This window comes from Carassius carassius, chromosome 23, assembly GCF_963082965.1.
Source record: "Carassius carassius chromosome 23, fCarCar2.1, whole genome shotgun sequence".
Taxonomy (NCBI): Eukaryota; Metazoa; Chordata; class Actinopteri; order Cypriniformes; family Cyprinidae; genus Carassius; species Carassius carassius.
In genome coordinates, this window is record NC_081777.1 from 7,462,652 (window position 1) to 7,478,808 (window position 16,157).

General features: G+C 45.6%; 1 protein-coding gene across 4 annotated transcripts in view; it reads right to left on the reverse strand.

Moving 5' to 3' along the window:
- Positions 1 to 16,157, reverse strand: part of LOC132101283 (ventricular zone-expressed PH domain-containing protein) — a 162,642-nt gene that overhangs the window by 59,732 nt on the left and 86,753 nt on the right. For all 4 annotated transcript variants that reach the window (XM_059506113.1, XM_059506112.1, XM_059506110.1 and 1 more), the window contains exons 8-11: positions 10,657 to 10,881; positions 9,891 to 10,231; positions 1,843 to 1,982; positions 1,444 to 1,578 (exon numbers count right to left, since the gene is read on the reverse strand). In XM_059506113.1, the coding sequence (XP_059362096.1) occupies positions 1,444 to 1,578; positions 1,843 to 1,982; positions 9,891 to 10,231; positions 10,657 to 10,881 (841 nt within the window). The remainder of the gene's footprint in view (positions 1 to 1,443; positions 1,579 to 1,842; positions 1,983 to 9,890; positions 10,232 to 10,656; positions 10,882 to 16,157) is intronic.

Genomic DNA, 16,157 nt, shown 5'->3' on the forward strand with positions numbered 1-16,157 from the left:
TTAATTTTAGTTTGATTGCCATGAATAGGATTTATAAATGCACAGCCATGAACTGTATTATAATGATATTTTAGCTTAGTAATAAATATCAATAATTATTTTTTCACCTCTCTTTCAGTAAATCATCACAGCTTCTTATGAACAGATATGTGCGGACAGCTACTTCATGTTCCACTGAGCAAGCAGCTGAGTTTTCAGAGAGCATTTTAACCATGATCCTCTTGTTCCAAGTTCCTGTCCATCTGTTTTTGCCTCCTAAATGCTACAAAGCATTCCAAGACAGTAAAGGCTTATGTTCAGAACTTTAAGTTAACTTTTTTTTCTGAAAGTTAAGTTGCATGACTAAAAGGCAGTGTTTTTGTATTATTATTTATTTTAATGTATGCCTTAGTTTTGATACTTTAAAAAAAGTAATTTGAAAATAATTAATTTTATTTGTTTTTGCATCTCGGAAAATGCTTTATTTAAAAGCCCAAAGCACTTAAATGCACTTAATTCATCTGTCAACTTTACTGTCATTGTTCACAGTACAAGTACAGACAGAGAACAATGGGTAATAATTAAATGTTTATTTGTGATGTATGCATTGCATTCTATGCATTTAAAAAATACAAATATTTTTTTTCTAAAAAGGAAACTTAGTTCATTTTAAGAGACCCAAGAGTCTTATTTTCTCTTGCATATTTAATATCGCACTTTAATTAAACAAAAACACATTGTATCCAATTACTCGATTAATCGATGGAATTTTCGGTAGAATACTCGATAGCTACAGCCCTATTGCTCACTAAAGCTTCATTTATTCTGTCAAATATACACTAAAACAGTAATACTGTGAAATATTATAGCAATTTAAATGTTTTCATTTATTTTAAAATATAAAAATATTACAAAATAAATGTATCCCTATGGTGGCAAAGCTAAATTTTCAGCAGCCATTACTCCAGTCTTCAGCGCTAATATGCTGATGCTTGGTTATACTGCAATTGGCAAAATCAAAATGTGACAATATGCACTTTTGATGTGAAAAATGAATAGAGAAACATTATTAATCACAATACAGAGTTATTAAGATGGTCACCTGCATATACTATTTCCACCCGGTGTTTCAAATGAGTCTCTCGTAAGCACCTGTGTTCAGCTTTCATTAAGAAAACTAAGGCTAATGGCCATTAACAAAGTTGCATTGGAAAACGTATCAACATCTCTGCTATTACACGTGATAAAGCATTATGAAATCGTATGACTTTAGTCAAGTTTGGTTCAAAATCAGATGGACTTGTGTGTGAAGCCAAATCCAATGTCATTGCTCAAGTGAAGAGAAGTGCTGAGTGAATGGATACATGTTGGTTCATATAAGTATGTGTTTGTATGAGTGAGTGACAGATGGACGGAGAGAGCTCAATAGAGGAAGAGCACAAGAGAAACTGTTGAGGACTTTACCTTCTTGTGAAGAACAGTTGTCTGAGTCATGGCCACTTCAAAGCTGTGAGCTCCAGTCAGCTGTGTTTTCTCCCAAAGTCTCCTTAGCTGCTTAACACACTCATCTTGACAGCACAACACCTCGCTCACTTTACTCTGCACACAGACGTGATACAATGCTAGCTTGCCAAAATACACGCTACTCATAATTAGTGGTGTTTGCTAAGGCAAGAATCACACTGACTGCTGCTCATGGCCAGATAAGATTAACCACTAAAAAAGATTAACCACTCAAAAAGTAATAAAATGAGGAATAAAGAAAAAAGTGGTCAGTCCTTGTAATAGGTAAATAGCTAAACAGGTACAAACACGCACACATTGCCACACAACTAGTGCCACAAAAACCTGTCTGACTGTTACCTGCAGTGCCAGTAGCATGATTTGGATCCAGAGGTGTGGCTGAGGGCTACACAGTGAGAAACAGGACTTCCCGTACAAGCAGTAGTGTCCTTTCAGTGGACAGGAGAAGGACAACTTAGCTACACAGCCACGGTGTGAGTCTGGAGAACAAACACACAGATAAACACAGGAGCATGAATTGCTTATGAATTCCTTTGCCAGAAATGGATATTATAAAATATCCTAAAATAAACTCCCAGCAGCTACATTGCTCCATCTTTTAATACAATAGTGTGGTCCGATTCCAAACCACTGCAGAAGAAACAATTGAGTCAGTAAAACCATCATTTTTTTCATCAGCCTCAGACGTAACGGCAATGGATGGATGACTACCCATCTGATGCATTTGGTCATTTTACATGTTGGTCACATGGTTGGGAGGTTTATGTTATTTATTTATTTGGTTGTGCTATTTGAGACTCTCACTCTCATATATTGGCATTCCCATCAGCCATTCTGAAGCCTATTTCGGTAAACCGGTACTCATAACTGTGTTGTGTGCTCTGTCTAATGATTATACAAAACAATTATAATCAACCTCTCTATAAACATCATTAATCATCTATTCTTTTTGCCCTTTATTGACACTATATGAGTGAGTGAGATGAAGAGTGAAGTTAGTATCGTGTTGCATTTATGTATTTGGGTTTGTATATGTGACCCTGCCAGTTTAGCATAAGCCTGAATGTCCCTCGACTCTCCATATATGTTTATGAAACAACACTTGGAGCATAATTATGCTTTGGTTCTCTATTCTTTTTTTAATGTGACTCAGTGACATGTGGATTATGCATCAACTGTTTAATAAAAGAAAAAAAAAACAAGAAGTGAGAAACTGTAGTTGGGCCTCTTAGAATAATTAAATCCTGATGGGCTGGAGATAAATGAGTGTATTCTTGTAAAAGAAAATGAGTTCACGGAACTGGGAAAATAGAAAAAGACAAGCTTCTTCGAGTCAAAGTAGAATGTGGACAAGCAAATTAAATGTTGGAATTAATGGTGTTGATGTTTCATCTTAGTGATTCAAATCTTTTGACTGTGCTTATTAAAAAGATTCAGTCAGATTAGTTCACTCACTTGTTCAGTGACTCTTTCTGTAGGTTACATCAATATACCAGTAGGTGACAAACAGTGAATGGTTGTTGATATCTTTTTTTTGTTGATATCTCTTAGCATGCCTGATCAAACTATGCAAAATGTTTTAAAAAACATCTTTACGTCTTTTTGCATATTAACCCTCTGAAGTCGATTAACGCGTATACGGGTTATGAGGCATTTTCTCCTGATAACCCAGAAAAGAACTTACATTACACTTTCAATTTTGATCGTACAGATAAGAGCAATACATCAATCGAATCTGTAAAGGGTCTACTTTTTTGTATACAGACATAATAACAACAAAACTTGGTGCATTTATAAAATTAAGATAACAAACAAGGTGTGCTGTCTGCAGCCTTTGTCTGCGCTGATCTTCATTTACAAACACGTCATTAAAATGAACTGTAACTCAGTGAATACTCAACAAAGAGACATGAGAGAGATATCTATTGAAAGCCTGACCTCTACTTTTAAACTAAACAAGTGCCGCCGAAAACAGATATTCTGTGATAAAGTAATCCATATGAAAACAACGCGATGTCCGTTTTTCACGTCTCCCTTCATTATCTCTAATGTGACCACGCCCCACACTGAACGCTCTATTCAGATTTTAACACAATAAATGTTTTTTTGAAGAAAATCAGATTGTTTAAAGGATTTTTGAAGGATTGTGTGACTGGAGTATTGATGCAAAAATTTTAGTTTGAAAGTCAGCTTTGATTGTTTCTAATAAACTGTTTAACTGCACTCCCAAGTGGATAATAAATTATGTTGTGGGATAATTAAATATATTCTAAATAAACTACAAACATAAAAATCTATAGATTTATTTTGTTCTCACATTCTTTCTTGTAACTCCTCCCTCTCAGTGACTCCCTCTCAAATCAATATATTGTTTTCTGTGAGTGAGTAAACAAGATGATTTTCACATAATTTAGAAAGAAAAATTCTAGGCTACAAGCTCCAGTTCTCAAAAGTCCCAGGAACCAATGTTCTCTATGTGTTTTTTTGTCTTATTCAAGTGATTTAACATTTTTCGTTTTTCACTAACCAAGCATAACTTTTTTTTCTTCTCAAAAACACAATCATGTACATACATGCTGCTCACATTATAGCCCAGTTTGTGCTGATTACAGTGAGATTAAACTTTAGCCATTTAGATATTTATAAGAAACTGAAAAAAGCACAAATGTCAGGGCATGACAAAACTTCTCCAGGCCCCAAAAATACCCTTAGACTCCAGAGGGTTAATAATTGATCTAACACTTCGAAACACTTTTTCATGCACTGAAGAGGCATGTTTGTTCAGTGGGTCGAGTCAATGAAATGCCTTTTCACATCCACACTTGAATGCTATTTGCTCACTCTAATAGTGCGCTTCAAAAGGGACTAAATGCTAAAAATAGCATTAAATGACTAGAGCAGAAAACCAGAAAACTGCTGTCTATTGTGAAGTAAGCCAATATATGGTAACAATTATTGACAACAATCAAATACTGTAATGACATTATTAACAAACCTCTCACAAAATCCTCTCTGACAGCTTTACCAAACATGACTATGACAGTAGCTGATCCTCCATGATGTGGTGAGTATGATTGCACTGAATCCTTCACACTGACACACACACAAGCAGACTCACATGTATTCCACTGGTTCAGCAGGTCACCAACGGATCGATTACCTTACAGTTTCTGTTAAATAATGTGAAGAGGAGGCAGAGACCCAGGCCAGTGCAGGGGAGATGTTAAAATAGCTTTGCATCTGGATACCAGAGCCAAGCTGCCCCTCAATCTGTCTTCCACCCTCAGCTGATTTATAGTGTGTCACATTAAGTGCACTAATAGATGATAATAAGTGGTGTTTGAAAAGGCAAGCATCACTCTAACTATTGTTCATACTTATGGATTTGAACAAAACCTTAACTTTATGAATTTAACAAACATGTAACTCATCCTGCACTGCACTATTGATATGAATCAAATTGTGCAACTTTTTTCTAAACTGAACTTCTAGATGCCTGCTGGACAATATAATGGGGGAAAAATGCAATATACTTGAGAATAAGGGGTCAGAGTCAGGACCGCTGACTGCTGAATCTTTTCATATTCTTCATATCGTGTGTGGTGGTTCACAACAGAGACAGAAGTTAGGTGATATTGAAAAACTGATGAGTCATTGATTCATTCTGTCGGGTCTCGGGGCTAATCACCTGTCTTTTTGGTGTGGGTGTGTGTGTGTTGGGATGGTTTGACAGCTCACCGCGTCTGCCTGTTTGTGTTTTCCCCGCCTCCCTTGTTTCCCCGTTGTTAACCTTAATTACTCGCCACCTGTTCTCTATGTCCTTCTAATTTTTTCCCCTTTATTATTCCCTGTGTTTCTCTGTCTATTGTCAGACTGTTGTTATTCATACCAATAGCTCAGATCATCTAGCAGCTCTTTGAACTCACCTTGTCGTGTCTTGTCCTCAGGCTCCAGTGTGTTTAGTTGATTCCTCTGCCCTTGTTCTTACAAGCCTTGAGCTCCTAGTAGCTTCCAGCTGTTCATCCCTCCGGTCCGGCAGTTATACGTACTTCTGTGAAACGTGACTCATCTGCTACTCATCCTGTCACTGCGAGTGAAACCTGTGAAACGTGACTCATCTGCTACTCATCCTGTCACTGCGAGTGTAATCTGTGAACCGTGACTCTTCTCCTCTGTTTCGAATAAAGCCTTGAGTTTACCCGCATCTGAATCCAGCCTGCTCTTCCATGACAGAACAGTCTGACCAGATTATGGATTCAGCTTACCACCTTCTACCCCCATCACCCACGTCACTCCCAAGATAGACCTCCATATTGCTGGCAGTCATCATGAGCGGATTGAACTGTTTATTATTGATTCCCCTAAGGCTCCTTTAATTCTGGGACACCCATGGTTGCACAAGCACAAGCCCCACATTGATTGGGTCAGTAATTCTGTTTTAGCCTGGAGTCAGTCTTGTCACGTGTCATGTTTGGGTGCTGCTTTTTATCCTGTCTCTGTGTCTTGTGTTCCTCAGGAGGATCCCTCTGACCTGACTGGTGTTCCGGCGGAGTACCATGATCTTCGGGCGGTCTTCAGTAAGGCCCGGGCCACCTCGCTACCTCTGCATCGCCCTTACGACTGTGCCATTGATCTCCTCCCGGGCTCTTCTCCGCCTAAGGGTCGTTTATATTCCCTTTCAGGTCCTGAGAGAGAGGCCATGGACAAGTACATACGTGAGTCACTTCAGGCTGGGCTCATCTGCCATTCCTCCTCTCCCGCTGGTGCAGGGTTTTTCTTTGTTCAGAAGAAGGACGGCTCCCTGCGGCCTTGTATTGATTACAGAGGTTTGAATGACATTACTATCAAGAACAGGTACCCCCTACCTTTAATGTCTTCTGCTTTTGAATTATTACAGGGAGCTCGGGTCTTCACCAAGTTAGACCTGCGCAACGCCTACCACTTGGTGCGCATTCGGGAGGGGGATGAGTGGAAGACGGCATTTAACACCCCTTCGGGACACTACGAGTACTTGGTTCTTCCGTTTGGTCTGACCAATGCTCCAGCCGTTTTCCAGGGACTCGTCAACAGCGTGTTGGGTGACATGATTAATCAATTTGTCTTTGTGTATTTGGATGATATTTTGATTTTTTCTTCTTCTCTCCAATTACACACCCAGCATGTCAGACGGGTTCTCCAGCGGTTACTAGAGAACCAGTTGTTTGTCAAGGCGGAGAAGTGCGAATTCCACGCTGAGTCTGTTACGTTCCTTGGCCATATTATTTCTACGGAGGGGATCAAGCCTGATCCCGCTAAGATTGAAGCTGTTGCCCAGTGGCCGGTCCCTGACTCCCGGAAGGCTCTGCAGCGTTTCCTGGGTTTTGCCAACTTCTACCGGCGTTACATCCGGAATTTTGGTCAAACCGCTGCACCGCTGACAGCCTTAACCTCCACTAAGGTGTCCTTCAGGTGAAACCGGGAAGCGCAGGTAGCCTTTGACATTTTAAAGTCCCGTTTTGTCTCTGCACCTGTTCTGATGGTTCCAGATCCGGAGGCCCAGTTCATTGTCGAGGTTGATGCTTCGGATGTTGGGGTTGGCGCAGTTCTATCTCAGCGTTCCCTCCATGATGGGAAGGTCCATCCTTGTGCATTCTTCTCTCGTCGTCTCAGCCCAGCAGAACGTAACTATGACATCGGCAACAGAGAGCTGCTGGCGGTACGATTGGCCTTGGGTGAGTGGCGTCATTGGTTGGAGGGGTCAGCGCAGCCCTTCTTGGTCTGGACGGATCACAAGAACCTTGAATACATCCGTTCGGCCAAGAGGCTGAGCTCGCGTCAGGCCCGCTGGGCGCTCTTCTTTGCCAGATTCAACTTCACCCTCTCGTACCGGCCGGGATCTAAGAACACCAAACCTGATGCCCTCTCTCGCCTGTTCGGTGCTCCGGGGGGGGGAGTTTGCGGCCGAGGCCATCCTTCCTGGGGGGGTGGTGGTCGGGGCTCTCTCGTGGGGTATCGAGCAGCGAGTTGAGGAGGCCGGTCGAGGGGTGCAGGTGCCGGGAGAGTGCCCGGCGGGCAGGTTGCCAGTGCCGGCTGCGTTGCGCTCTGAGGTCCTTGAGTGGGGTCACTCATCCAGGTTAGTCTGCCATCCAGGTATTCGGAGAAAGTTGTCTGCCATCCGACAGCGTTTTTGGTGGCCTACTATGGCCGCAGACAGTTTGTGTTGGCCTGCCCCAAATGTGCCCAAAGTAAGCCTGTCAATCGCCCTCCTGATGGTCTACTGCATTCTCTCCCTATCCCTTCCCGTCCTTGGTCACACATTGCCCTTGATTTCGTCTCTGGGCGAAGGGAAACACTGTAGTTCTCACGGTGGTGGATCGCTTTTCCAAAGCGGTTCATTTTATTCCCCTGTCCAAGCTACCCTCCGCCCGGGAGACCGCCCAACTGGTGGTGGATCACGTCTTCCGTCTCCACGGGTTACCGGTGGATGTGGTTTCTGATAGGGGTCCCCAGTTCGTCTCCCGGTTCTGGAGGGAGTTTTGTAGACAGATTGGGGCCTCTGCAAGTCTGTCATCTGGTTTTCATCCTCAGACCAATGGGCAGTGTGAGCGGGCCAACCAGGATCTAGGAAGAATGCTCCGCTGTCTAGCATCCCACAATCCGAGTTCCTGGTGTCAGCAGCTCTCCTGGGCAGAATACGCCCATAACACCCTTCCTGCGGCCGCGTGAGGTATGTCCCCTTTTGAGTGTGCTGTTGGTTATAATCCACCTCTGTTCCCATCACAGGAACCCGACGCAGCGGTTCCATCCGCCCTGGCTTTCGTCCAGCGCTGCCGTCGCACCTGGGAGAGAGTCAGGAGGATTTTGGTCCAAACCTCTGACAGAACCAAGGCTGCAGCTGATCGTCGCCGGTCCTCTCCTCCTACCTATGTGTTTGGTCAACGGGTTTGGCTCTCTACCAAGGATCTGCCTCTCCGGGCGCCTTCTCGTAAGCTGGCACCCAGATTCATTGGGCCTTTCCGCATCACCAAGGTGGTTAGTCCGGTGGCGATCAGGCTCAAGCTCCCTCCTACTCTTGGTCGGGTTCACCCGGTGTTTCATGTTTCCAGGGTCAAGCCTGTGTTCTCTTCCCCCCTTAATCCTGCTTGCAGTCGCCCCACCCCCCCACCCCCTCGTCTTGTGGATGGATCTCCTACCTATACGGTTAAGAGATTACTCGATGAGCGGCACCGCGGCAGGGGGTTTCAGTATTTTTGGTGTGGGTGTGTGTGTGTTGGGATGGTTTGACAGCTCACCGCGTCTGCCTGTTTGTGTTTTCCCCGCCTCCCTTGTTTCCCCGTTGTTAACCTTAATTACTCGCCACCTGTTCTCTATGTCCTTCTAATTTTTTCCCCTTTATTATTCCCTGTGTTTCTCTGTCTATTGTCAGACTGTTGTTATTCATACCAATTGCTCCGATCATCTAGCAGCTCTTTGAACTCACCTTGTCGTGTCTTGTGCTCAGGCTCCAGTGTGTTTAGTTGATTCCTCTGCCCTTGTTCTTACAAGCCTTGAGCTCCTAGTAGCTTCCAGCTGTTCATCCCTCAGGTCCGGCAGTTATACGTACTTCTGTGAAACGTGACTCATCTGCTACTCATCCTGTCACTGCGAGTGAAACCTGTGAAACGTGACTCATCTGCTACTCATCCTGTCACTGCGAGTGTAATCTGTGAACCGTGACTCTTCTCCTCTGTTTCGAATAAAGCCTTGAGTTTACCCGCATCTGAATCCAGCCTGCTCTTCCGTGACACATTCATTCTACAAATTTGTTCAAACAACTGAATCATTCAGAAACAAATTAAGTCACTGTCTTTAAAGTCACAACATCAATATCAAATTTGGAATTAATATTAAGGAAAAAACTATTCAGGGCAAGAACTGATTTTTCTACAGAATCTGTCAATAAGCAATGTGATACCTAATATTATAATTAACATTAGAATTAGAATTATGTTGTAATTCAAGTTATTATAATAATAAAAAAGCCCTTAAGTATGTTTTAATTTATACTTTGTGACGGCCAAGAAACAAGACAAAAGTGAAATGGGCTGATGGTGCACTAAGTTGCTCAGTGAACAACATCCTATTTGCCAAGTTTAATGGTATTCCAATATGCAACTGGTGTGATTACATTTCTAACATATTTCAAAATATTCCAGGAAAATTGTCTCCTCCAGTTGCTAAAACAACAACAAAAAACTGAACTAGAAGCTGACCTGAAATTCAGTCTTGTATAAACACATTCATGTCCAAATGAATTCCCACATCCAAAGTAATTTCTGGATGAAAGTTCTCCATCTGTACTACTCATAAATGAAAGGTAATTTTTTTATGCGTTACTGTGTGGATTGCTCTAAGATTTGACAGGTTACCTTCAATGACACAGTGCTCAGGTATGGGGATTTGCTTGATCATTTCTGCACAGAAGGTGTTGATTTCTTCCATGTTGTCTCTTAGGTGGATCCAGAGTCGATCTCCCTCCCGGGGATCTCCAGTCGCCACCTTTAGCCCCTCACTGTTTGGAGACGTGTCAGGTTGAGTCTCTGTGAGTTTGTGGTCCTCCTGCAGGGTCTTGAGGGCAGAACCAGTCTCTGAACTAGGAATGGCCACACAGACAGAGAGTTCTGCGCTCAGATCCACCCCTTCTCCCTCTGGACTGCTGTCAGAGTTAATGGATCGTGTGCGTACAGCGTGAAGAGCCAGACTCTTTGACCTAAACATGAGAGAACAGAACACGTCAGTCAATTTATTTTAGGATGTGAGTTATTAAAAGGTGCCATACTCTCTTAGATGTACGTAGTATTCATATTTCTGCAGTGTTGAATTTCTCTAAATCAAATGTAAGACTTTAAGACATGCATAAATAAAATTAATACCATATGTGTATAAAGAAAAATTTGCGCTATTTAAAAACCTTCATCATACATTCTACTACTCCTTTCCATGCGCAAAGATGAGGTTTTTATGTCACAGACAGTTCAAAAAGCTTTATAATCAGAATAACGAATAACAACAAGGCATATCAGTCCAGATATTTGATTGACTATTTGGGTGGATAGCCATTTGTCTATTGGAAGGTCTTTTTCAGCTATTATAAACTTTTAATTTATTTCTAAATTTCCCACGGGTCAGGCCCACCTGTTGAACCTCATCTCTCTGCGCTCGTCTCGTGCTGCCTGACTCAGACTGTGGCTTCTCTGAGGACCAGGAGAAGCACTCTCTTCCTCAAATTCCTCCACCTCATCGCCCATCTTCTGCTCAAAAGCCTGGATCTTCACCTGCAGTTGCTTGTTCTCAGCAAAAATGTCAGAACCAGACTCAGCTTCACACGGCCTGGACAAATCCTGCACATTCTCCTCCTCTCTGATGCACAAAGATGAAGGCAGAGTTCAGAATGGAATACAACTGCACTGCCTAATATATACTGAACAGTATGAACTGCTTACTTTTTAACAGTATTTGAAATAGTACTTACAGTAGGTAACACTTTATTTTACAATTACCTTGTTACACATATTTTATTACTATACTTACTATAGTAACAGTAAATTCTGCATCATTATAATCAAGTACATTAAACCCTAACACTACACTGTAAAAAACTACTTAACTGTGAAATACTCTAAAAATGCTACAATAAAAGACCTGCTAACAAAAACTGTAATAAATCTAACAGGGAGTTTAATATAAAGTAAAATACTGTTAAATTTACAGAAAAAGAACAGTCAGATTATAATTAAGGTTTTATGATACTCATCTTGTTTAATTCATGTTTATTGCAATATTTTAGTGTCATGTGTGTTTTAATTAAGATGTTTTGTATTTTTTTTGTACTACACTGTGTGTCGGGTCTCGGGGCTAATCACCTGCCTTTTTGGTGTGTGTATGTATGTGTGTGTGTGTGTTTGGATGGTTTGAAACCTCACCGCGTCTGCCTGTTTGTGTTTTCCCCGCCTCCCTTGTTTCCCCGTTGTTAACCTTAATTGTTCGCCACCTGTTCTCTATGTCCTTCTAATCTTTTCCCCTTTATTATTCCCTGTGTTTCTCTGTCTATTGTCAGACTGTTGTTACTCGTACCAATAGCTCCGATCTTCTAGCTGCTCTTTGTACTCACCTTGTCGTGTCTTGTCCTCAGGCTCCAGTGTGTTTAGCTGATTTCTCTGCCCTTGTTCTTACAAGCCCAGAGCTCCTAGTAGCTTCCAGCTGTCATCCCTCCAGTCTTGGCGGTTATACGTACTACTGTGGAACATTACTCATCTGCTTTGACTCATCTGCTTCTCATCCTCTCACTACGAGTGAAACCTGTGAAACGTGACTCATCTGCTTCTCATCCTCTCACTACGAGTGAAACCTGTGAAACGTGACTCATCTTCTCTGCCTCCTCTGCTTAAATAAAGCCTTGAGTTTACCCGCATCTGAATCCAGCCTGCTTTCTCCTGACAGAACGGTCTGACCAGATTATGGATTCAGCGGGATCTGATCCGCTTCGCTCGGCTCTCGTTCAACAGGGAGTGTTGTTAGGGCAGCATGCCACCCAGCTCAACACCACCGCGCAGGATGTGGACGTTTTTAGTGCCCGAGTCTCCGAACTCCTCACACGGGTGGACGATCTTCAGCAAGAGGCAACGAGCCGGGGGCCCGGTCCTCACACCGGTATGTCACACGAGTCCGAACCCCATGCCAACAACCCGCCGGTCTACAATGGCGATCCTAACGCCTGTCAAGCGTTTCTCTCACATTGTTCGCTGGTGTTTTCTCTGCAGCCCCGGCGTTACGCAAATGAAGAGACCAAAGTGGCTTACGTCCTTACACTTCTCTCGGGCCGTGCCCGCGAATGGGGAATTGCCGTATGGAGATCGCGGCTCCCTGTTGTGCCACCTTCGCGGATTTCAGTCAAGAGATGGCCAAATTGTTTGATCGCTCTGCTCAGGGTGACGAGGCGGCAGCCCAGTTATCGCGACTGTCACAGGGGAGAAGCTCCCTCACTGACTATGCCATCCAGTTCCAGACTTTAGCTGCGGCATGCGGCCGGTATGAGAGCGCGCTGCGCGCTTGTTTTCTTGAGGGGTTGGATTTCGCCATTTCTGATGAACTCGCGGCCATAGAGCTCCCGTGGGAATTGGATAAACGGATTAATCTCGCACTCCGTATTGAGGGTTGTCTCAGCCGCCGCCGCAAACAACGGCAAACACCCGCCCCGTGGCGCCACCTAGAGTCCTCTTTAGCCAGTTCAGCCGGCCGACAGCCCTCGGAGGAGGAGCCCATGCAGTTGGGTCGTCTACGGCTTACACCACGGCAGAAGCAGGAGCGTCTGTCGTCGGGGGCGTGTCTATACTGCGGCAAGGGAGGCCACTCCACCCTTCAGTGCCCGTTAAAAGCTAGGGCCCACCAGTGAGGCGGAGAGTCCTGGTGGGCATAGTTCTCAGTTCAAGCTCTCCTGCAGCACGCACTCAGCTGCCGTTCCAACTCTCCTTCCAGAGTCGTTCACACACTGGACTCGCCCTTGTGAACTCAGGGGCTGAGGGGAACTTCCTTGATGCTGCCTCTGCTCAACGTTGGAGAATACCGCTTATTGTTTTGGTGTTTGGGTGCTGCTTTTCGTCCTGTCTCTGTGTCTTGTGTTCCTCAGGAGGATCCCTCTGACCTGACTGGTGTTCCGGCGGAGTACCATGATCTTCGGGCGGTCTTCAGTAAGGCCCGGGCCACCTCGCTACCTCCGCATTGCCCCTACGACTGTGCCATTGATCTTCTCCCGGGCTCTTCTCCGCCTAAGGGTCGTTTATATTCCCTTTCAGGTCCTGAGAGAGAGGCCATGGACAAGTACATACGTGAGTCACTTCAGGCTGGGCTCATCCGCCATTCCTCCTCTCCCGCTGGGGCAGGTTTTTTCTTTGTTCAGAAGAAGGACGGCTCCCTGCGCCCCTGTATAGATTACAGAGGTTTGAATGACATTACTATCAAAGACAGGTACCCCTTACCTTTAATGTCTTCTGCTTTTGAATTATTGCAGGGAGCTCGGGTCTTCACCAAGTTAGACCTGCGCAACGCCTACCACTTGGTGCGCATTCGGGAGGGGGATGAGTGGAAGATGGCATTTAACACCCCTTTGGGACACTACGAGTACTTGGTTCTTTCGTTTGGTCTTACCAATGCTCCAGCCATTTTCCAGGGACTCGTCAACAGCTTGTTGGGTGACATGATTAATCAATTTGTCTTTGTGTATTTGGATGATATTTTGATTTTCTCCTCTTCTCTCCAATTACACACCCAGCATGTCAGACGGGTTCTCCAGCGGTTACTAGAAAACCAGTTGTTTGTAAAGGCGGAGAAGTGCGAATTCCACGCTGAGTCAGTTACGTTCCTTGGCCACATTATTTCTACGGAAGGGATCAAGCCTGATCCCGCTAAGATTGAAGCTGTCGCCCAGTGGCCGGTCCCTGACTCTCGGAAGGCTCTGCAGCGTTTCCTGGGTTTTGCCAACTTCTACCGGCGATACATCCGGAATTTTGGTCAGATCGCTGCACCGCTCACAGCCTTAACCTCCACTAAGGTGTCCTTCAGATGGAACCGGGAGGCGCAGGTAGCCTTTGACATTTTAAAGTCCCATTTTGTCTCTGCACCTGTTCTGTTGGTTCCAGATCCGGAGGCCCAGTTCATATTCGAGGTTGATGCTTCGGACGTTGGGGTTGGCGCAGTTCTATCTCAGCATTCCCTCCATGATGGGAAGGTCCATCCTTGTGCATTCTTCTCTCGTCGTCTCAGCCCAGCAGAACGTAACTATGACATCGGCAATAGAGAACTGTTGGTGGTACGATTGGCCTTGGGTGAGTGGCGTCACTGGTTGGAGGGGTCAGTGCAGCCCTTCTTGGTCTGGACGGATCACAAGAACCTTGAATACTTCCGTTCGGCCAAGAGGCTGAGCTCGCGTCAGGCCCGGTGGGTGCTCTTCTTTGCCAGATTCAACTTCACCCTCTCGTACCGGCCGGGATCAAAGAACACCAAGCCCTATGCCCTCTCTCGCCTGTTTGGTGATCCGGGGAGGGAGTTTGCGGCCGAGGCCATCCATCCTGAGGGGGTGGTGATCGGGGCTTTTTTGTGGGGTATCGAGCAGCGAGTTGAGGAGGCGAGGGGTGCAGGTGCCGGGAGAGTGCCCGGCGGGCAGGTTGCCGGTGCCGGCTGCGCTGCGCTCTGAGGTCCTTGAGTGGGGTCACTCATCCAGGTTAGTCTGCCATCCAGGTATTCGGAGAACGTTGTCTGCCATCCGACAGCGCTTCTGGTGGCCTACTATGGTCGCAGATGTTAGACAATTTGTGTTGGCCTGCCCCACATGTGCCCAAAGTAAGCCTGTCAATCGCCCTCCTGATGGTCTACTGCATCCTCTCCCTATCCCTTCCCGTCCTTGGTCACACATTGCCCTTGATTCCGTCTCTGGGCTTCCTCCATCGAAGGGAAACACTGTAGTTCTCATGGTGGTGGATCGCTTTTCCAAAGCAGTTCATTTTATCCCCCTGCCCAAGCTGCCATCCGCCCGGGAGATCGCCCAACTGGTGGTGGATCACGTCTTCCATCTCCACGGGTTACCAGTGGATGTGGTTTCAGATAGGGGTCCTCAGTTCGTCTCCCGGTTCTGGAGGGAATTTTGTAGACAGATTGGGGCCTCTGCAAGTCTGTCTTCAGGTTTTCATCCCCAGACCAATGGGCAGTGTGAGCGGGCCAACCAGGATCTAGGAAGAATGCTCCGCTGTCTAGCATCCAACAATCCGAGTTCCTGGTGCCAGCAGCTCTCCTGGGCAGAATACGCTCATAACACCCTTCCTGTGGCCGCATCAGGTATGTCCCCCTGTGAGTGTGCTGTTGGTTATAATCCACCTCTGTTCCTATCACAGGAACCCGACGCAGCAGTTCCATCCGCCCTGGCTTTCGTCCAGCGCTGTCGTCGCACCTGGGAGAAAGTCAGGAGGATTTTGATCCAAACCTCTGGCAGAACCAAGACTGCAGCTGATCGTCGCCGGTCCTCTCCTCCTGCCTATGTTTGTGGTCAACGGGTTTGGCTTTCTACCAAGGATCTGCCTCTCCGGGCGCCTTCTCGTAAGCTGGCACCCAGATTCATTGGGCCATTCCGCATCACCAAGGTGGTTAGTCCGGTGGCGATCAGGCTCAAGCTCCCTCCTACTCTTGGTCGGGTTCACCCGGTGTTTCATGTTTCCAGGGTCAAGCCTGTATTCTCTTCCCCCCTTAATCCTGCTTGCAGTCGCCCCACCCCCCACCCCCTCGTCTTGTGGATGGATCTCCTACCTATACGGTTAAGAGATTACTCGATGAGCGGCGCTGTGGCAGGGGGTTTCAGTATCTTGTGGTCTGGGAGGGGTATGGTCCAGAGGAGAGGTGTTTTGTTTCCGTCCCGGGACATTTTGGACCGCTCGTTGATTGAGGACTTCCGGCGGCATCGAGGTAGGCCCCTTCCTAGAGCGCCAGGTGACGCTCCTGGGAGGGGGGGTACTGTCGGGTCTCGGGGCTAATCACCTGCCTTTTTGGTATGTGTATGTATGTGTGTGTGTGTGTTTGGATGGTTTGACAGCTCACCGCGTCTGCCTGTTTGTGTTTTCCCCGCCTCCCTTGTTTCCCCGTTGTTAACCTTA